The sequence below is a fragment of the Mobula hypostoma genome, chromosome 4 (genome assembly GCF_963921235.1).
Source record: "Mobula hypostoma chromosome 4, sMobHyp1.1, whole genome shotgun sequence".
In the NCBI taxonomy this organism is placed as follows: domain Eukaryota; kingdom Metazoa; phylum Chordata; class Chondrichthyes; order Myliobatiformes; family Myliobatidae; genus Mobula; species Mobula hypostoma.
This window is the reverse complement of record NC_086100.1, coordinates 72,139,631-72,162,471: the sequence shown is the minus strand read 5'-3', so window position 1 is coordinate 72,162,471 and position 22,841 is coordinate 72,139,631. Positions and strand designations below refer to the sequence as shown.

At 39.0% G+C, this 22,841-nt stretch overlaps 1 protein-coding gene across 1 annotated transcript in view; it reads right to left on the bottom strand.

The window, feature by feature from the left end:
* Positions 1-836: 836 nt before the first annotated feature.
* Positions 837-22,841, bottom strand: part of LOC134345390 (ubl carboxyl-terminal hydrolase 18-like) — a 55,663-nt gene continuing 33,658 nt past the window's right edge. The window contains exons 8-13 of the mRNA XM_063045974.1: positions 18,026-18,121; positions 17,690-17,833; positions 16,851-16,982; positions 10,721-10,800; positions 9,044-9,095; positions 837-2,663 (exon numbers count right to left, since the gene is read on the bottom strand). Coding sequence (XP_062902044.1) covers positions 9,053-9,095; positions 10,721-10,800; positions 16,851-16,982; positions 17,690-17,833; positions 18,026-18,121 — 495 coding nt within the window. The 3' untranslated portion in view covers positions 837-2,663; positions 9,044-9,052. The remainder of the gene's footprint in view (positions 2,664-9,043; positions 9,096-10,720; positions 10,801-16,850; positions 16,983-17,689; positions 17,834-18,025; positions 18,122-22,841) is intronic.

Genomic DNA, 22,841 nt, shown 5'->3' with positions numbered 1-22,841 from the left:
AATTTATGTTTAGCTATGTTTAATTAAGCTCAACTTTAATATTTAAATAGTGTGCTATTGTGAAAAATGTCCAGAGTTCGCCAATATTTTTTCAGAAAATGATGGATTTTTCCACAAAAATCTGCAGACTTGTTTGCATTAGAATCATATCAGCAAGGGAAAGTTTATCATGTAGAATATTGACATCGTCCAATGATATCAAATTATTGAAACGAATTGCATTACTTTCAATTACAGCTAATATCACTCCCATAAGAATTTGCATTCCAACAGTAAAACAAGGCATTCTGCACATTGACTGTGAATTCTCATATAATGTTGAATTTAAAAAATAGAAATCTACTGGAATACATCCTGGGGTGCCATGAGTTTAACAGCAATTTCAGTTAAACAATAGTACGGTTATGTGAAAGCCGTAAGCAATGTTGACATTTTCCATAACCCAGTCTCTCTCTCCCACAACCTTCCAAGACTGTTTGGCATAAATCGGGTGCAACTGGTCAGGTTTCTATGTCAACCTAGTGTTCAAGCTGAGCCATAAGCTTTGTACAAATTAATCACAGGCTAAGGTGATATGACAATTACAAATAAATACTTTGTTTTTAGAAAGAATGTTTGTAAGAAATAATCCAATTTAAAGTATACTCTCCTAGAGAAAATATTCTGCTTTCTACAGAGATTGAAAATCAGTGTTCAAGTCCATCACATGAAATAACTTATTAATTGTTAAATGGATTAAAATTTCTCCAAATGCAAGTACAAAATGTAACAACTGATTTACTAAAGATTAATAAACTCAGTCATTATTATTTTAGAAGTTATTTATTTTACAGATTCTAATATCAAGTCTCTTGAAATTAGGAGTCTATAAAAATACAAAATCAATTCAGTCCTTTAATATAGTTCTTCAATCTTTCTCAAAATATAACTGAAACAAAAATTTTGGTTTTAGTATTGAGGTTCAGGCTCAACATGAAATCCAACCAACAGTCATCACCCAAAAGCCTGTTTATTAATCATGTGCTGACATATGAATATTATTATGGTAGAATATAATAAACAAGTACCATATCACTGCCCACAGTGTAATGTCTTTTTCTTTGTTTGAGACGGTAATTAATGCGAGCAGCTTTGGATAAAAAGATCTGAAAATGTTGTGTGATGAGAATTCACACAGAGCTGCAGCAGGGTCAGTCCTGTCTCCAGCTGGGAAGTGACTGGAAATCTAGTTCTGCACCCAGAATCAGCGTGAAACATGTGCATGTGCTTGTAGCACCCACCCTGATCCTCCTCCTGCTTCAGTACCCTCTACCTTTCTATCACTGTCCCAGTTGCCCCCCTCTTTACTCAATCCCTTCCTTATTCCTTTTGATTGCCCTACTCTTCAGCATTCCTCTCCACCACCTCAACATCCACTGCCACTCATTCTCTTTGCAGCTGTTCCTATTGCCCGTTAATCTCTCCCAGCTGCTTTTATGAATCCGTTCTGAAATCTGGAACTGAATCAGGTTTTACCACCCTTTCTGACCACTTGAGTTTCAAATCAAAGACTCCTGAATGCTGTAGCGACATTGCCCTCGGGTGCCAGACCTGTGTTTACCTGTACTGTAACCAAGTGTTACAGTATTACCTGTGTATCCCCACCCCAGAAGCGTAGTGTTAAGGAAAAATCCTACATTTTCCTGTATCATATCCATCATACAGTGTAAGATCCATGTTGTTCAGCAGTGACAGATCTAAACCTACCACTCTTATAGCCATAATACAGTGACAAACTGATCAGTGGCATTGGTCCACAATATTAAATTGTGACCCACCTATTCCAACCAATACTGTAACCCCAGTATTATACAGTGACAGACCCATGCCCACTAGTACTATACACCTTCAAACACAACTGCAGTTGGACTGATTTGGTACTATCCCTGGTCCTAAAACAGGTAACCGTTCCCTGGGCGTTGCCAACAGCATTTGGATTTCTAGCCTGTCAGAAATTGCTTGTAGATTGCCTGTTAGATTCAGACAGACAGACTGTGTCCAATACCATCAGAGTTTACTCTTTTTAAGTAGTTGGTATAGGCTTGTGTGTTTCTGGGAACTGTTGACAAGCCTACACCTGGGACTGTTAGTCTGGTTGACAGAAGTGGACCTTGTCAGGCTATGGTGACTAAAATTGTTCCCAAGCTAGACAGTCTTATTGCACAGGCTGCAGTCGTGTAATTTGGCTATAACAGCAGACCAGAATGCTTGCAAAATTAGAATTTAGTAATTGTAATGTTGGAAGTCTGACAAATCAGATATTTCTTTTTTTCCTGTAGCTTCTAATGTTTCCAACAAATTCAGAACAGGCCTGGAGAATCCAATTAGAAAACTCCGCTCTGCAGATATTTATTTTAGATCAATTTTAACTTATAATAGATTTAAATTAACTGGCCTAAGAGCATAGGATGCCATTTCACTAAAAATCAGAGCCATTGAAGATTCTGCACTGCAGACAACCCGCTGATGCCCAATTTAAAATTATAAAGCATTTCATTTAAATTTTTAAACAAATATAGGAAAGACAGTCAACAAGTAATGAGATATGAAATTCTGCAATATCTTCTTGATAGCTATATTCCTTCAGGTCTGCCGTACTGTAGCTGCAATCAAATCAGCATGATCTGCATTATAAAAAGGGAAAATAAATTTAGAATAAATTTGGAAAATTCAGAAGTTATGTTACAAATATTTATATTATATATTAAAAATATGACATGCATATCGAAAACCAGTGTAGATGCAGCTTAATTATAAATTAATTTGACAGTCCATTTGTTCTTAACTAATACATTGGCATTTCCCTATCCTTTTAGTTATTGTGAAAGTTATGAAATCCACTGGTGCTTCAAGGTTAGAAAATCTGTAATTTGAAGATTTAACTGTGCTTTTTTATTATTTCAGTTTGGCATAATCATTAGTTAAGAGTTTATTAACATTAGTAAGTTTGAATTTTCAATGAAGAAAATCAATAAAATGCAGAAATTTATCTCTTAAAAGACAATAAGATATAGGAGCAGAATTAGGCCATTTGGCTATTGAGTCTGCTCTGCCATTTCATCATGACTGATCCAATTCTCTTCTCAGCCTCATCTCTTACCTTCTCCCTGTATCCCTTCATGCCCTGACCAGTTAAGAATCTATCAATCTCTGCATTAAATATACATAAAGGCTTGGCCTCCACAGTTGCCCATGGCAAAGATTTACCACTATCTGGCTAAAGAAATCCCTCCTCATCTCTGTTCTGAAAGGACATCTCTATATTCTGAGGCTGTGTCCTCTGGTCTTAGACTCTACCATAGGAAACATCCTCCTCACATCCACTTTATCAAAACCTATCACCATTCGATAGGTTTCAATGAGGTCACCCCTCATTCCGCTGAATTCTAGTGAATATAGATAGGCCCAGAACCATCAAACACTCTTCATATGACAAGCCATTCAAAACTGGAATAATCTTCACGAACCCCCTTTGAACCCCCTCTAGTTTCAGCACATTCTTTCTAAAATAAGGAGCCCAAACCTGCTCACAATACTTCAAGTGAGGCCTCACCAGTGCTTTATAAAGTCTCAACATTACATCCTTGCTTTTATATTCTAGTCCTCTTGAAATGAATGCTAACATTGTGTTTGCCTTCCTCACCACAGACTCAACCTGCAAATTAACCTTTAGAGAATCCTGCACAAGGACTCCCAAGTCCCCCGTGCCTCAGTCCTTTTTTGTATTTTCTCTCCATTTAGAAAATAGTCAACACTTTCATTTCTTCTGCCAAAGTGCATGACCATATCCTTCACAACATTGTATTCCATCAACCACTTCTTTGCCCATTCTCCTAATTGGTCCAAGTCCTTCTGTAGCTTCTCTACTTCCTCAGAACTACCTGCTCCTCTTCCTGTCTTTATATCATCTGCAAACTTTGCAACAAACCCCTCAATTCCATCATCCAAATCACTGACATATCATGTAAAAGAATCAATCCTAACACAGACAGACCCCTGTGAAACACCACAAGACACCAGCAGCCAACCAGAAAAGGCTCCATTTATCCCAACTCTTTATTGCTTGCCAATCAGCTACTGCTTTATCCATGCTAGAATCTTTCCTGCTTGTTATTTCTTCAAAAAATCCCAACAGATCTGTCAGACAAGATTTTCCCTTGAAGGAACCATGTGCCTCCAGGTACCCTGAGACCTCGTCCTTAATAATCAGCTCCAACATCTTCCAACCACTAAGGTCAGACTAACTGGCCTATAGTTTCCTTTCTTCTGCCTCTCTCCCTTCATGAAGAGTGAAGTGACATTTACAATTTTCCAGTCTTCTGGAACCATTCCAGAATCTGGTGATTGTGAGGCAAAATTCAGTTTGCCAGTTCATCCACCATTTTCTCCAGCATCATTTTGCAGTGGTCTGATATCCACTCTCACTTCTTGCTTACACTTTATGTATCTGAAGAAACTTTAGGTATCTTCACAAGATCACAAGACAAAGGAGCAGAAGTAGGCCATTTGGCCCATCGAGTCTGCTCCGCCACTCCACCATGAGCTAAACTATTCTCCCATCTAGTTCCAATTTCCGGCTTTTTCCCCATATCTCTTGATACCCTAACTCATTAGATGGCTATCGATCTCCTCCTTAAACACCCTCAATCATCGGGACTCCACAGCTGTATGTGGCAACGAATTCCATAAATCCACGACCCACTGGCTAAAAAAATTTCTCCTCATCTCTATTTTAAATGGGTAACCTCTAATTCTAAGACTGTGGCCTCTTGTCCTGGACTCACCTGCCTATGGAAACAGCCTTTCCACATCTACTCTGTCCAACCCTTTCAACATTCGAAATGTTTTTATGAGATCCCCTCTCATTCTTCTATACTCTAATGAATACAGTCTAAGAGCTGACAAACACTCCTTACATCTTCTTTAATATTATTGACTCGCTTACTTTCGTATTCCACCTTTACCTTCTTAATGACTTTTTAAAATTGCCTTTTGTTGGTTTTAAAAGCTTCCAAATCGTCCAGCTTCCCACTAATTTTTGCTCCATTATATGCCCTCTCTTTTGCTTTTATGTTGGCTTTGACTTATTTTGTTAGCCATGGTTATGTCATCTTCCTCTTTGAGATGTATATATCCTGTGCCTTCCAAATTGTTCCAGAAATACCAGCTATTGCTGCTTTGCCATCAGCCCTGCCAGTGTTGTCTTCAAATTAATTCTGGCCAACTTCTCTCTCATGCCTCTGTAATTCCTTTTACTCCACTATAATACTGATACAGCTGACTTTAGCTTCTCCTTCTCAAATTTCAGGGTGAATTCAATCATATTATAATCATAAAAGTTGCTGGTGAATGCAGCAGGCCAGGCAGCATGTCTAGGAAGAGGTGCAGTCGACGTTTCAGGCCGAGACCCTGACGAAGTCCTGACGAAGGGTCTCGGCCTGAAACGTCGACTGCACCTCTTCCTAGACATGCTGCCTGGCCTGCTGCGTTCACCAGCAACTTTTATGTGTGTTGCTTGAATTTCCAGCATCTGCAGAATTCCTGTTGTTTGCATATTATAATCACTTTCCCCCAAGAGTCCTTTTACCTTAAACTTTCTAATCAATATGCGTTCATGGTATAACAGCCAAACCAGAATAGCTGATCCCCTAGTGGGCTAATTATGAGCTGTTCTAAAAGCTATCTTGTAAGCTTTCTAGAAATTCTCCCTCTTGAAATCGAGCACTAATCTGATTTTCCCAATCTACCTGCATACTGTAATCCCCCTTGACTATTGTAACATTGCCCTTTTGACATGCATTTTCTATATCACATTGTAGACCATATTCTTAATACTTCTTGGGGGTCCGTATATAACTCTCATCTGGGTTTTTTTATCCTTGCAGTTCCTTAGCTCTATCGACAACGATTCAACACCTGCTGACCCTATGTCACCTCTTTTTAAGATATGATTTCATTTTTTAACCATCAGAGCAATGCCACCGTCTCTGCCTTCTTGCCTGTCCTTTCAATCCAATGTGTGTCCTTGAACATTAGCTCCCAACTATAATCTTCTTTCAGCCATGATTCAGTGATGCCTATCATATCATACATGCCAATCTGTAACTATGCTACATCTACCTTATTCTATATAGCACGCACCTTCAGTCCCGTATTCACACATTTTAATTTTGTCCTCTTTTACGTCGCAACTCACCTTGCTGACTGCAGTTTTACCCTATCAACAGCCTCTCCTCACAACAAATTACCTCTGTTTGTAAACCAGATACCTCATCTTTAGTACTATCATCCACCTTCTCTACAATACTTCTGGCATTGAAACGTACACAGCTCAGGACACCAGTAACACCATATTCAACCTTTTGATTCCTAACTTTATCTGAGGTCTTAACATCTGTCTCCACTAACTGTTCTGACACTCTGGTTCCTATTCCTCTGCAACTCTCGTTTAAACACCAGTGCGCAGTATTATGCAACTGTAACGAAAACCAATTTCCCCCGGGATCAATAAAGTATGATTATGACTATTCCCATGCAGATGATAGCCCCCTCCAGTTCAGGTGCAAACTGCCCCTTCTGTAGGGTCGCACCTTCCCTGGAAGAGAGCTCAATGATCCAAAAATCTACACCAACTCCTTAGCCACGTTTTTAAACTGCATAATCTTCCTAGTTCTGGCCTCACTAGCACATGGCACCTAACTCCCTGAACCTTCTATGCAGAACCTTGTCACTCGTCCTACCCATGTCATTGGTACCGACATGGACCACAACCTCTGGCTGTTCACCCTCGCACTTAACAATGCTGAAGACTCTATCCGAAACACTGGCACCCGGGAGGTAACATACCATCCAGGAATCTCGTTCTCACCCACAGACCTCCTGTCTGTTCCCTTAAGTAATGAATCCCCTATCGGCACTGCGTGCATCTTCTCCCCATTCCCTTCTGAGTCACAGAGATAGATTTAATGCCAGAGACTTGACCACTGTGACTTTCCTCTGTTAGGTCAATGACCCCCGAAACAGTATTCAAAATGATAAACCTGTTGTTGAGGGTGATGGCCACAGGAGCACTCTGCACTGGCTCCTTAACCCCTTCCCCCCTCCTGGCTGTCACACAGTCTCCTGTGCCCTGCACCTTGGGTGTAACTACCTCTCTAAATGTCCTATCTATCACTCCTTCGGCCAGCTGAATGATCCAGAGTTCATCCAGTTCCAGCTCCAACTCCAACTCCTTAAAATAGATTGTTAGATGCTGCAGCTGGATGCACCTCTCATAGTTGTGGTCATCAGATCACTGGAGGCTTCCCTGCCTTCCCACATCCTGTAAGAATAACATTCCACTATAGTGCCTGGCATCTCCACTGTTCTAACTGCACAGGTATAAAGAAGGAAGGAAAAAGTTAACCTCGAGCTTTTCTTACTTTTTGCTTTCTCTGGTTGAAGCCTCTCTTTGCTGAAGTTGAGCTAAAGTCTCAAGATCACCACTTTGATTGTGTCCACTCAGACGATAGCCTTTGTGCTTGTGCCTGCCTTTCTTTAATTTGCTCTTGTTAAAGAATCACAAACATGGATTGGTCGCAGGGTAATGTTTACAACTTGGCTGCAACCCACTCGCTGCTGCCTTTTCTACTCGGGCAGTGGGCCTGGTTGAAATCCCCTCCTCTCAATCTTCCAATGTCCGGATTGGCCCAGATTAAAAGACGACAGGGGACAAGAGTCAATGTCTTCCTGGTGTAATGGCAGCTGAATTGGAAGTAAATTTAGTATGCTGATGTTTAGGTTAATTTCATTTTTCAACTGTCCCATTGATTATTGTTGGTAGATTGTTGGTTTATTTGGTTGTTCTTGTTCAGAGCATGACCTTTTTGCCAGTGTTTTACATTTAATATTCCACATTTTACAGTAACATAATTTGTATATTGATGCCAGAATTGAATTACATTCTAATCAAACAGTTTTATGAGATGATCTACCATTCTGTAAACCTTACCTTTATTTTAAGACAGTGGCAATATCTTTTGGTTTTTAAGTAACTTGCAAGAATAATTGTAAGTCTGTGAAAAAGTAATTAACTTGAAACAGGAGCTGCCAAACAGAACTCCGTATTTGTGCATTCCTTTCTCCTTTTCATCTCACTATTCTCCCTCCCTCTTTACAACAGAGATAAAGTCTCAATCCAACAATGATCCCCATCACACATCGGTCAAAATTCTAACAGAAAGACTGCAGGTTTATGCAAGTATCTTTAGAAGTCTGCTATGGAAAAATTAATTGTGCAAAAATCAAATATAACAATCGGCTTTATTCTCATTAGCAACTGCTGTATAACTAATGAAGATGCAAACATTATTTCTAAATTCACATGATCTAATACTTTATAAACCATATCTTTTTTAAGCCCAACTTTAGCCTGAACAGAAATGAGTGGTTATGGTCAGATGCTTATCAAACCCACTGCTTTGATCTTTAGCTCCAGATGTGTGAGATTTTATTTTTATTATTTATTTGCAGGATTTGGACTTCACTGCACTTTTTGTCGAAATTGCTCTCAACTGAAGAGATTATTAGGGGCCAATCAGTTTAGTGGATTAGAAGTCCAATATTGGGTAGATTTGGTAAAGGTGAAAGATTTCTTTTTTGACAGAAAACTAATGAACTTGATAAATTTCATGTCAATGCAATCCTCGGTACTGAGAATAGCTTTAAAAAAATCCTGATGTAAATGACTAATGGAATTTAAAATCCCTATCTGCCAGGATGCTATCAGAGCTCATATTTAGGGATTTACAAGAATTAACCAGTATGCTACGATTCCTCTTGCTTTCATGAATTTTATTTGTTTTTTATATTGTAAGCAGAGGAATCACATTATACTACATGTACACTAAAATGAGATCGAAGTGGTTAATAACAATGGAAATATCCTTTATTTAGCAAGATTATTGCTTAAATCTCTTAAAGCAAGGAAATACTTGTAGATTTTCTTAAGCAATGAATGACTTACCTAAAGTAATCACTCCATTCTACGGTAAAATAGAAGATAAGCTGTTCCACCCCTTTGTAGAATGCAAAACAATAAAGTTAGATAGTTCATGGAAACACACATACATCCTTGTATTAACAACCATTGCATCAGGATTACGAGGTTTGATCTAAATCCAGGATAGGATATTCTGTTGGTGGTAGCATGGAACTTGATTGTAACTTTGTCCATTGCTTGGAAGCAGAGGATGGCAATGGTGCTTGCATTGAAAAGTGAGACCTCGTTTCCATATGCGTGTTTCAAATTTGTCAATAAACCATTGTGGGCTAGATTCTAAATGTTAAACTTGGCACCAAATCCTCCATGCCTATTTCAAATTTAGGAAAGCCAAGTATTTGACTGATTCAAATGAAACTCATAAACCCAAGACGTCAATATTGTTTCTATCTCCCTAAGTGCTGCCTGACCTGCTGAGTATCTTTAACATTTGCTGTTTTTAATTTCAGATTTTTTTTTTGCTTTTTGGATACAGTATTTGACAAAATCAATCCAAAAATTAGTTCTGGACTTTCATGATTCTAAAATAATTTTCACTCCAGGGTGAAATAGGCAATTTTACAAAGACTGATTTCAATTATACCAAACAGTTTTGTATTTTCTCTTGGAATGCAGATAATGCTGGCAAGACCACTATTCAATTCTCCTTGGGGAAAATGGCAGGAAACTATCTTCTTGAACTGCTGCAATGCGTCTGTGATAAGTAATGCCCGTTTTTCAACTTCTATACATAGCATTGTTTATTCTATATTGTACTATTTTGGTGCATATTTTTGGCAGGGGATAAACTTAAAATACCCATTATGTTAAAATGTGAAGTTTTACACTAAAATGTTCAGTATAAACAAAAAGTGACGCTAATATTCAGCAATTCAGACAACATATTTTAGAGTAATTAATAGAACCAATATTAGAAGTGAAACAATTTTTCAGATGCAGGAAAAATAGTGAGGGGGGTGAAGGCAACGAGAAACAAAAGCTTTGTATTCGAGATAAAATGACAAAAGAGGTGAAAGAAGATGGAAATGTAACAGGGTAAAGAAATAAATGTTGGCCAGGAGGAGTACAACTGCATCAAAAAAATCTAGTTTATCATGACACTGCCAGGGACTGCCAGACCTGCTGAATATTTCCAACAGCCACAGTATTTTAATTTAGTTTTAAATACAATACACTTTCTGAAGCTTTTGTTTCTCTGAAAAAAATGTTAAAACCATGATAAAACTGTAAGATTTGGAACAGAATTAAACCATTTGCCCCATTGAGTCTGCTCTGCCATTCAATCATGGCTGATTTCTTTTTTTAATCCCATTCTCCTGCCTTCTTCCCATAACTTTTAACCCATTTACTAATTAAGAACCTATTAATCTCTGCCTTAAATACATCCACTGACTTGGCCCCCACAGCACTGGCTGAAAGAAATTCCTCTTCATTTCAATTTTAAAGGGACATTCTTTCATTCTGATGCTGTGCCGTTGGATCCTAGACTCTCTTATTAATGGAAACATTCTCTCTACATTCACTCTATTCAGGCCTTTCAGTATCAATCCTGAGATATGATCATTAAAACTAAATTAGAATTAAATTAGGCACTGATATCTAAATTATGCAAAGTAAATGGGATACATTGCAATAACATACCTTTGAAATCCACTTTGTCCTGAACGTTCTGAATTAATTTGTGAAGATCCAAACGTACTTTTTACATCTTCCCATGTGGCCTATCATAGATAAGTAATAATTAATAATACAAATTAGTGCACACAATGTGATAATCCAGGTATAGCAATGGTAGCTAACTGATAGAACACATTTCACATAAATGGCAAGTGTCAGACTCAGGTTCCATCAAGTTTACTTCTTAATTTCATAAGCAATTAAAGGACTGCAGTTTCAATAGGTACATTTAACGTCAGAGAAATGTATACAATATACATCCTGAAATTCTTTTTAGATTAGATTAGATTATGAGGACACTCAGTCGTCGTTTATTGTCATTTAGAAATGCATGCATTAAAAAATGATACAATGTTCCTCCAGAATGATATCACAAGAAACACAAGACACATCAAAACTAAAACTGACAAAACCACATAATTATAACATATAGTTACAACAGTGCAAAGCAATACCGTAATTTGATAAAGAGCAGACCATGGGCATGGTAAAAAAAAGTCTCAAAGTTCTGATAGCCTCATCATTTCACGCAGACGGTAGAAGAGAGAAACTCTCCCTGTCATGAACCTCCAAGTGCCGCAAACTTGCCGATGCTGCAACATTGGAATCACCCGACCGCAGTGGACTCTGAGTCCTTTCGAAAACTTCGAGCCTCCGACCAGTCTTCCGAAACCGAGCACCGAGCACCATCCTCTGCCATGCGCTTTGACCCGGCCCCGGCCGCCAAGGAACAAGCAAAGCTGAGGAATCAGGGCCTTCTTCTCCGGAGATTCTGGATCACACAGTAGCAGCCAGCAGCAGCGAAGCAGGCATTTCAGAAGTTTCACCAGATGTTCCTCCGTGCTCTCACGTCTGTCTCCATCAAATCAGGATTGTGCACGGCACCCTACTTTACAGATAACAGACATCACCACTGAAGTGGCTGCTGCGAGCTGCGTCGCGCCGCCATCTTCGCAAACATCCACCAAAACAGAGGAGTACCCCAAAGAATAACAGTTAAATGTTAGAACCCCAAAGCGCCCCCAGCTCCCCCTCCCATGTACAAGCAGCAGCAAGGCAACAACCTCCCCTCCCCCACCAGCAAAGAAGCATCGGCACCCTCCACCAAGCACTCAAGTGTGCAGCAAAGCATCAGTAAAGACACAGACTTGTAGTGCCCAAAGACTACTCATTCACCCAGTAATTCAACATACCACAGGTTCGCTCTCTCCCTAATCGTGTATCATTTGTGATTAAGTACTAAAATGAGTATCAAACAGTAGTAAATCAAGGCAACTGGACTGGCTGTGTTGTCTAGAAGACATTCTGCCACTCACCCAAGAGGCTTCTTCAGTTCCGATCCATGGTGGGTAGTTTTCTGGTTTATAAACTCGGTGCTGTTTAAAGGTCTCCCAATCACATGAGGGTCGTAATGGTCGTAAAGGTAATGCCAAGGTCACTAGTCCTATCTTTGCATGAATAGAGGTGTGAACTGCTGTGGAGATGCGGCGGCAGAGACGTTAGGACTGCATGTTAGGGGGTGGGGTATGACTCCACCTATCAGCTACTTCCAATGGCGCTCTCATTACCTCTATGACTCCTAACGGCCCTCATGTGACTGCTGTACCTTGAAACAACTCATGGAATTTATAAGCCGGAGAACTACCCACCACGGGTCAGAACAGGAGAAGCCTCTCAGATGAGAGGCAAAATGTCTTCTGGGCAGCACAGCGAGTCCAGTAGCCTTGATTTACTACTGTTTGATCTACAATGACCTGGATGACTGAGAACCTTCACAGATATATTCTTACTGAAGGAATTTTTTGATACCACACTTGATTCTTTTTAAGAAGCTGCATTTATTAAAATAGGGACTTTATCTTTTTACCCCTAGACTTAAAGAAGCTTGGTTTTTTCATATATTTCCACACCTACTGATTTACTTACTTACATATCTAATCATTGCTAACCTGTTTGATTTATCTACATTTACATTACTGTATTGTGTAGTTACTAATAAATATTATTAGGTAATAGAAATACTGGACTCCAAAGTGTTTTCTATTTCTGCTGGTTCTTTATTCCCGTCACAGGGTACGTGACGAAATAAAATCTGCAGATGCTGGAAATCCAAGCAACACGCATTAAGTGCTGGAACAACTCAGCAGGCCAGGAAACATCTATGGTAAAGAGTAAACAGTCGATGTTTTGGGCTGAGATGAAGGTTTCGACCTGAAATGTTGACTGTTTATTCTTTTCCATAGATGCTGCCTGGCTTGCTGTATTCTTCCAGCATTTGGTGTGTGTTACTAAAGACCTGCTTGGCATGATCCACAATGCATAAAGTTAGTATTGGTGGAAATTGAAAGAAACACGGACAATACACCATAGATATATCAAACTACTACGGCATTACAAACATTTTGTTTCTTTGGTGGATTAGAAATTATGCTCTCTACTTCTTCTTAAACATTTTTATGGCAACGATAAGAAAAATTCTTTTTTCTTTTTAAATCTTTTTATTGAGTAAGTATACAAAAAAGGTAAGCCATATAAACATTAATACAATGTTAAAGTATAATAAAATTCCAAAAAATAACAATACCAAAAAGAAAATACTACAATGTAATTTAAGCATAAGAAACCAAGATAACATAATAGTTTACTAAATTTTATATATATCAATGGAAAAAAAGAAAACCCCCCCCCCCAAAAAAAACCCACCGTGCAACTAACTAAAAGCAAAGCAAAGCAATGGGCTAACTTGAAACCAGACAGAGTTAAACTTAAAATCACGTCCTCAATCCCGACCTCCATTAAAACAGTGAAAAAAAAACAAGAAGGGTAAATATTACATTAAATGAAAATATCGAATAAAAGGTCCCCAAATCTGTTCAAATTTAAATGAAGAATCATAAAGGTTACTTCTAATTTTCTCCAAATTCAAACATAAAATCGTCTGAGAAAACCAAAAAAAGGTAGTTGGGGCTTTAAGCTCTTTCCAATGTTGTAAAATACATCTTTTCGCCATTAAAGTAAGAAATGCGATCATTCTACGGGCTGAAGGGGAAAGATTACTAGAAATTTTAGGTAGTCCAAAGATAGCAGTAATAGGGTGAGGAGAGATATCTATATTTAATACCTTAGAAATAATATTGAAAATATCTCTCCAAAAAGTTTCCAAAGTAGGGCAAGACCAAAACATATGAGTTAAAGAGGCTATCTGCCCCGAACATCTATCACAGAAAGGATTAATATGCGAGTAAAAACGCGCTAACTTATCTTTGGACATATGTGCTCTATGAACCACTTTAAATTGAATTAGGGAATGTTTAGCACAAATAGAGGAAGTATTAACTAATTGTAAAATCTGCCCCCAATCATCCACAGAAATGGTAAGCCCCAATTCCTGTTCCCAATCTACCCTAATCTTATCAAATGGAGCTTTCCTAAGTTTCATAATAATATTATAAATCATAGCCGATGCACCTTTCTGACATGGATTAAGGTTAATTATCGAATCTAAAATATATATAGGAGGGAGCATTGGAAAGGAAGAAAGTATAGTACTTAGGAAATTTCTAACTTGTAAATATCTAAAAAAATGTATTCTTGATAAGTTATATTTATTAGATAATTGTTCAAAAGACATAAGGGAACCATCTAAAAATAAATCCAAAAACCGTAAAATACCCTTAGTCTTCCAAGTTTGAAAAGCGCGATCCGTAAAAGAGGGAGGAAAAAATATGTTACCTAAAATAGGAATCGCTAACCCGAATTGATTAAGATCAAAAAATTTTCTGAACTGAAACCAAATGCGCAAAGCATATTTAATTATCGGGTTAGAGACCTGCTTAAGGCGTTTCGAATCAAAAGGAAGAGAGGAACCTAAAATAGAACCAAGTGTATAACCCTGAACAGATTGTAATTCCAATGCTACCCATTTAGGAATAGATAGTATGTCCCGGTCAAGTAACCAAAATTTCATATGTCGAATATTAATAGCCCAATAATAAAATCTAAAATTAGGTAATGCTAAACCTCCATCTCTCTTAGCTTTCTGTAAATGTATTTTACCCAGTCTCGGATTCTTATTCTGCCAAATAAATGAAGAAATTTTAGAGTCAACTTTATCAAAAAAAGATTTAGGAACGAAAATTGGTAATGCCTGAAACACATATAAAAATTTTGGCAAAAAAAACATCTTAACTGCATTAATACGACCAATCAAAGTTAAATATAAGGGAAACCATTTAGATGAAAGTTGAGTAATATGGTCTATTAATGGTAAAAAGTTAGTCTTAAATAAATCTTTATGTTTACAAGTAATTTTAATCCCAAGATATGAAAAGTAATTATTAATCAATTTAAATGGAAATTTATAATATAAGGGAAGATGTTTATTAATCGGAAAAAGTTCACTCTTACTAAGCTTTAATTTATAACCTGAGAAAAGGCCAAATTGTGCTAATAACTCTAAAACAGCAGGAATGGATCTCTCAGGATTAGAAATATATAAAAGTAAATCATCAGCATAGAGTGATAATTTATGGGACTTTAATCCCTGAGTTATCCCAGTAATATTTGAAGATTCTCGAATAGCAATTGCAAGAGGTTCTAATGCAATATCAAATAATAGGGGACTAAGAGGACAGCCTTGTCGAGTACCACGAAAGAGAGGAAAAAAAGGTGAATTTAAAGAGTTAGTACGAACCGAGGCTACAGGGGAGTGATATAACAGTTTAATCCAGGATATAAATTTCAAGCTAAAATTAAACATTTCAAGCACCTTAAATAAATAAGGCCATTCTACTCTATCAAAAGCTTTCTCGGCATCTAAAGAAATAACACACTCAGGAACATTTTGTGAGGGAGTATAAACGATATTTAACAATGTACGAATATTATAAAAAGAGTAACGACCTTTAATAAAACCCGTTTGGTCTTCCGAAATAATAGAAGGAAGTACTTTTTCTAGTCTATTTGCTAATAACTTAGAAAAAACTTTAGAATCAACATTTAATAAAGATATTGGTCTATAAGATGCACATTGAGCAGGGTCTTTATCCTTCTTTAGTATTAAAGAAATTGATGCTCTATTAAAAGATTCCGGAAGTTTACCAAGTTTCAAAGAAGCCTCAAAAACCTTATAGAGCCAAGGAATCAATAAAGAAGCAAAACATTTATAAAATTCAACGGTAAATCCATCAGGGCCAGGAGCTTTCCCCAGATTCATAGAAAAAATAACATTCTTAATCTCATCCATTGTAATGGAAGTATCTAATAAAGAAGACATATCCCGTGAAATCTGAGGGAAGTCTAACTTATCTAAAAAATCATTCATATATTTAGAATCTCGAGGAGACTCTGATTGATATAAAGAAGAATAAAAATCACAAAAGGTTTGATTAATCCCCACATGATCCAATATCAATCGATCAAGAAAAATTCATAGATGTAATATTCCACCTGTGGTTTGACTTTAACTGGAAAGGCATTGTTGGAGTACTGAATTAAACAATCTTGCATAAATAACTACATTTAGACTTGGCGCATGGCCAAGTGGTTAAGGCATTCGTCTAGTGATTTCAAGGTCACTAGTTCAAGCCTTGGCTGAGGCAGTGTGTGTGTCCTTGAGCAAGGCACTTAACCACACATCGCTCTGTGACAACACCGGTGCCAAGCTGTATGGGTCGTAATGCCCTTCCCTTAGACAACATTGGTGGCATGGAGAGGAAAGACTTGCAGCATGGGCAACTGCTGGTCTTCCATACAACCTTGCCCAGGCCTACACCCTGGAAACCTTCCAAGGCGCAAATCCGTAGTCTCATGAGACGAACCAATGCCTATATATAAAGACCATAAGACATTGGAGCAGAATTAGGCCATTCAGCCCATCGAGTTTGCTCCACCATTCCATCATGGCTGATCCTGGATCCCACTCAACCTCATACACTTGCCTTCTCACCATATCCTTTGATGCCCTGACCAATCAGGAAATGATTAACCTCTGCCTTAAATATTTAAACATGAAACACTGATACAAGTACTGAATAATCCGATAAATAATTTACCTTATAAATCACTGAATCAGTGTAATGCAACTGACACTTACCTTACTGACAATTTCATCCCTGAAGCAATACCAGTCCATTTCTGGGAATTTCCTTATATAAGCATAATAATGACCAAATGATGCACTGCCTATATGTACAATCACAGACAAGAGATGGTACTGAAGCTTGCTCTACAAAGGGGAAAAGCAGTCCATTAGCAGCAGCTTGTTTGCAACAGAAGCATTGACAGGAAAAGAAAATGCACAAGTTACCATACAAACAGGATATAATGGAAAAGAATAATTAAGAACAGCAGTCAAAAGACATATTTGGAGAAATAGGTTTTGGGGAAACAGAACGAGAGTTCTTTTCGTATGATGAATCTATTGACTTTGAAGTAAAATAGCACTGGGGGCATACAGGAGGTGGAAAATTTGGACATTGTGAGGGATTAGCGAGGACTAGGTGATGGGTTAGTAGGTCTTAATGGTGCATGACAGTGTTGGACCAATAGGGAGAGAACAGGTCAGCGAAAAAGAGGGTCATTCCTATTTGGATGTGACAGAGGGAAAAGGAAGGGCTGAGGTAGAAGATAGTGTAGTGGCGTGTACACGTGATCTTAAATAAAATGAATAGAATTAGAAGCTTCATATTCAGATGTAGGATGAGCTCACAGATCACATGAATACTATGGTTTACTCTATGTATTTGCCCGGCATTACAAATGGGTAAATAATATTGCTAAGAAAGAATTAAAGTTAGGTTATTAGAAAAACCAGAAGGGTCAGCATAAGAAGCAAATTCTTTGAATGTGTTGACAATGTTTGAATTGGTAGAAATGGAAAGGGAAACATTCAGAGAGGCGGAGTACCAAAAAGATAATTTGCATTAAACACACCATTTGGCTATGAGACTCCTCCGTAACATTCAAGGTCTCATGAAATTTCATAAGATCATAAACTTTCATTGTTCTCCCTGTGGAAAAGTTGAATCGTTTCAGATGTAAACACAGTATTTGTGGATAAGACATCTTTCTGTAGCTCTGTAAATAAATGAAAAGATATTGTTAATATTAACAATAATTAATTTACTTGTTAAGAATTTTCATTTTCTATTGAATGAAAAGTACAACATTCAGCTGAGAATTACTCAGCACTTCAATAAAATTAAGTTTTACTATTTGACATAAGAATTGTTAAACCTTTTAAATTTGACTTCAAATATCAGTACTTGCCTTGATTGTGATTGTCCTTTCTTTGCATTTATTACAATAGCATGTATTACAATCATCTAATGTTTGGGGTTTGAAGAAGGAGGCAAGAGAATTCTCCTGTTTACATGGAAAATAAAGATGTTCAGTGTTAAATGAGAACCTTTGATCCATCTATCACAAAGAAAATAAATTTAGTTTTTTCAGATGATACATTAAAGAAATGCAATGAAACAAATTAAGGATGAAAGCAGAAATGGACTAATTTAACATTCAGAAGTGAATTTTTCCCAATATATTTTTGGACTTAAATTCTCCAAGATATCTTTTGGATGGATTTCTTATTTAAACAAAATCAAACGTGAGATCAGATTCTACATAGCCCAGCTGGAAGAGCTACTGCCTCACTGCTCTGCCATCCTTGCTTCAATCCTGACCGCCAGCACTATCGGAGTAAAGTTTGCACATTCTTCTAAAGACCAAATGGGTTATTCTGGAATTCTTCAATTTACTCCCAGATCCCAAAGAAGTGCTGGTTTGTAGATTTATTTGCCACTGTAACTTGCCTCTAGTGTCAATAGGAGTGTGGAATGTGGGGGAGTTGTTGGGAACATGAAAAGAGTAAAACAGGTGTGTTGCTTGGAATTCCAGCATCTGCAGCTTTTCTCTTGTTAGTGAACAATTTGGATATTTGGGTGATTGATCAACTGGTGCAAATTCAGTGGGTCAAAAGGCCTGTTTCTGTGCTCCTTGATTCTATAATCCCAAAACTAAATACAGTGGTGTCTGGTGAATCGGGGCACATCGGGACCAGTACAACATAGCCCAATTAAGCAGCTGCCCCAATTAGCTGAAGTTTGATGGAAATAGTTAAAGGCACACCAAAGACAAACTACCGGTTAACTTAGCCACTTGGGCGAGGATGTCCTTCAAGGCCAAGAAGTCCAGGTGCATGGTGATCAGAAAGGGCAAAGTTACTAGCAAGTTTAGCCTCCAGGTTTAGAGTGAGGTCATCCCTTCCATCGAAGATAACCTGATAAAATGCTTGGGGAAGTGGTTTAACGTGTCACTGACAGATGAGGCCAATGTCACCAATGCTGTGCAGCAGACAGACGAATGGCTGAAGAACAGCGACAAATCTGGACTTCCCGGTAAATTCAAGACCTGGCTGTACTATTACGGCATTCTGCCCAGGCTTCTCTGGCTCTTCACTCTTTATGAGTTCCCCATGACTGCCGTAGAGGGCATTGAGAGGAAAACCAACAAGCACCTGTGGAGATGGTTGGGAGTTCCCCCAAGCTTCTCTTCAGTGGGCCTCTACATTCGTTCTGGGCAACTGCAGTTTCCCCGTCATCTGTTGTGGAGGAATTCAAGGTGGCAAAATGCAGAGCTTTATTAAGCTTGAGAGATTCTAATGACGTCTTGGTAAAGCAAGCAGGCGTTACAACCAAATCTGGGTGCAAGTGGGCAGCTAACGCAGCTGTGGAGGAGGCAGTGTGTTCTCTGAAGCTGCGAGATATCATCAGCAACCCCTGCGTCGGGCGGCAAGGCCTCGGCTCAGTTCACTTCCAGCAGTGGGGAAACGCAAGCATAAGGAACAGGCGAGACATGGTACAGATCCGTGAGGAAGAGAAGCGGATTTCAAAGGCAGTGGAACAAGGGTCCCAGGGTGCCTGGACAAAATGGGATCTGCCTAAGCGCAAGATCTCATGGTCAGAGTTATGGAGACTGGAGCCCTTCTGTATTTCCTTCCTCTTGCGATCCGTGTATGACACCCTTCCTTCACCATTACATGTGAACACATGGGGGATGAGAGAGGACCCCAACTGTAAGCTCTGTGGTCAAAAGGGGACACTGGCTCATATGCTGTCTGGGTGTAAAACAGCTCTAACTCAAGGATGGTATAGGTGGCGTCATGATAAGGTGCTCCTGGCTCTTGCTGACACACTAGAGGGGGTGAGATGCAAGAAGAGGATAGCTGGCACAGATTTGAGGAAGGCCGTCACCTTCATCAAAGAGGGAGTCAGGCCTTTCGTAACCAACCAACCAAAGCTCAATTGCTGCTAACGGCCAGGTCCTGGGAAATGAGGGTCGATGTGGGAAGGAGGTTGCAGTCCCCGGATGTGGTGCACACAACCCTATGCCCGGACATTGTACTGTGGTCAACCGAAGACAAGAAAATAATTTTGGTTGAGCTGACTGTGCCGTGGGAGGAGGGATGGGAAGAGGCCCACGAGAGAAAGACCTTGAAGTACCAGCCCTTAGTACAGGAGCGTAAAGACAAGGGATGGCAGGCATGGTTGTTCCCTGTGGAGATCGGCTGCAGAGGTTTCCCAGCCAAATCAGCATGGCGGTTGTTGTCAGATCTGGGCCTGGACAAAAGGAGCAAATAATAAGCAGCTCGTAGGATGGGGGAAGAGCCTCTTGTTAGATTTGGAGTAGGCGAGAGGAGGGGAGCTGGAAGCCAGGAGCAGATAGGCAGTGATTTGGCCACCACTGCCGGCCCACCAACTGGAGAGTGTCGTGGTTAAGGGTCGAAACACTCGGTGAAGGTTGGGAACCACCTGATGACATTTGCTCCTGGCTGAAGGCTACGGTTACCTTATAAGGTAACTGGAGAATGCACCCTAACAGGTGTATGTAACAAACAAGTAACTAATGATGTATTTAAATGAAATACAGAACAAATGTGAGTATTACCACTAGGACTATAGTACTATAAAACTGTGTATTCGTTTCTAATTGTTATTGACAGAAGAATTCATAGCTGCCACGTTCTTTTGATTGACTCTAAATGAACAAGATCAGCACAGACACAAAATAGATAATGGACACCTTCATTACCTTCACACATAAAGTAAAAATATAAAATAAAATCATCAACAATCACTATTTAAAAAAACAATCTCCATCGGTCCAAATGGATAACATAACACAAGCACACACAACTGATACCATTTAAAAATTGTTCGCTTCGTAATGCCTTCTGGCATCTCCAAGCCTGAATGCTTAAAAGCACAGTGAGCAAAATAGTTCTGAATTATCTTACTGCTTATTACTTGCCAGCTATCAGTGATAAAAATCACTGCTTCTTCAGCAGAAACACACACAATTGACACTATTTAAAAATTGTTCACTCTAAATATGGTGTAGAGTCTAACAGCCACACAAGTGCACGTGACTAACGCCAGTAAGAAATTGTTCTGCAGCAAGTTTCTGTCCCAATTAAGTGGTATAGTATCCCAAATAAACAAAGGGAATCCTGGCTATTTTCTTGATTAGTTTTTGTTCTTTAAGAGTTGTCCCAAATAAGCAGCTGCTCCAATTAACTGACAGCTCAATTAACCAGAATCCACTGTACTTGTAGAATTGAAACAATATGAATGGGATGTGACTTTACAGAAATAAATAAGGCATGAGACAAATAGAAAAAAAGACTGAATAACAATTGCCAGTTAAGGAAGCAAAAGTGTAAGGATTGAATAGAACAAGTTTTGGAAGCAAGTCAGGAAGCACTAATTCATAAAACAAAACTGTGATTAAAGCTTGGATAGTCCATTGGGTAGTGCATGGTAAAGAAAATTTCTTGAATAGTATTTTATTCCCTTCTACTGAAACCTGAAGATCCTGAAACCTCTCTGACATGTCTTTATGCAGCTTACCCAGGAGGGCACAGTATATTTGAGAGCATCATCAGGTATTCTTTCTTCCTCTTCCAGAGAGGCTAGGAAATTTAAAAGGTCACAATGGACAACTTCACACTTAAATGGGGCCAACTTGGACAGAAGTATGGAGATGACTAATCTGACTTTGATAATATTCATATCACTTCCTCACAATTAAAAATTGATTAAATTAAACTTTGCAAATAATTGACAGACATGCAAAGTCAAGCCCAATATTCTTGACCTGATAACTGAATGAACCTTTTAAGTCTTCAAAGAGTTATCACATTTTCAAAAAGTGCATAAAAATGTCTCAGGCAGTTTCCTTTTGAGAAACACAAGATGGTGGTGCTGATGGTGAAATCCCAAAGCACCATAAATAAAATGATGGAGGAACTCAGCAAATCAGGCAGTATCTATGGAAATTAGTAAACAGTTGACATTTTGGGCCAAGATCCTTCTTCAGGACTAGAAAGGAAGGGGGAAGATGCCAGAGTAAGATGTTGGGGGGAGGGGAAGGAAGGCTGGCAGGAAGGTGAAAGATGGGTGGGAAAGGTAAGGGGCTGGAGAAGAAAGAATCTGATAGGAGAGAGATTAGACCATGGGAGAAAGGGAAGAAGCAGGGGCACCAGGGGGAGGTGATAGGCAGGTGAGAAGAAGTGGGAAGGGGGAAGGTTAAAGAAATTAAAAATTACCAGAAGAAGAAATCGATGTTCATGGCATCAGGTTGGAGACTACCTAGACGGAATATGAGGTGTTGCTTCTCCATCCTAAGAATGACCTCATCATGGCAAAAGATGAGGCCATGGACTGACATATTGGAATGGGAGTGGGGACAGGAATTGAAATGGTTGGCCACCAGGAAATTCTGCTTTTGGAGGATGGAGCAGAGGTGCTCAACAAAGTGGACCCCCAATTTACATCGGGTCTCACCAATGTAGAGAAGGCTGCATCAGGAGCACCGGATGCAATATGCAGCCCCAACAGATTTGCAGGTGAATTGTTGCCTCACCTGGAAGGTCTGTTTGGGGCCCTGAATGGAGCTGAGGGAGGAGGTGTATGGATAGGTGTAGCAATTCTGTCACTTGCAGTGATATGTTCCAGGAGGGAGATTACCAGTGATATGTGAAGAGGGACGATTGGACAAGGGAATCATGTGGGAGTGATCCCTGTGG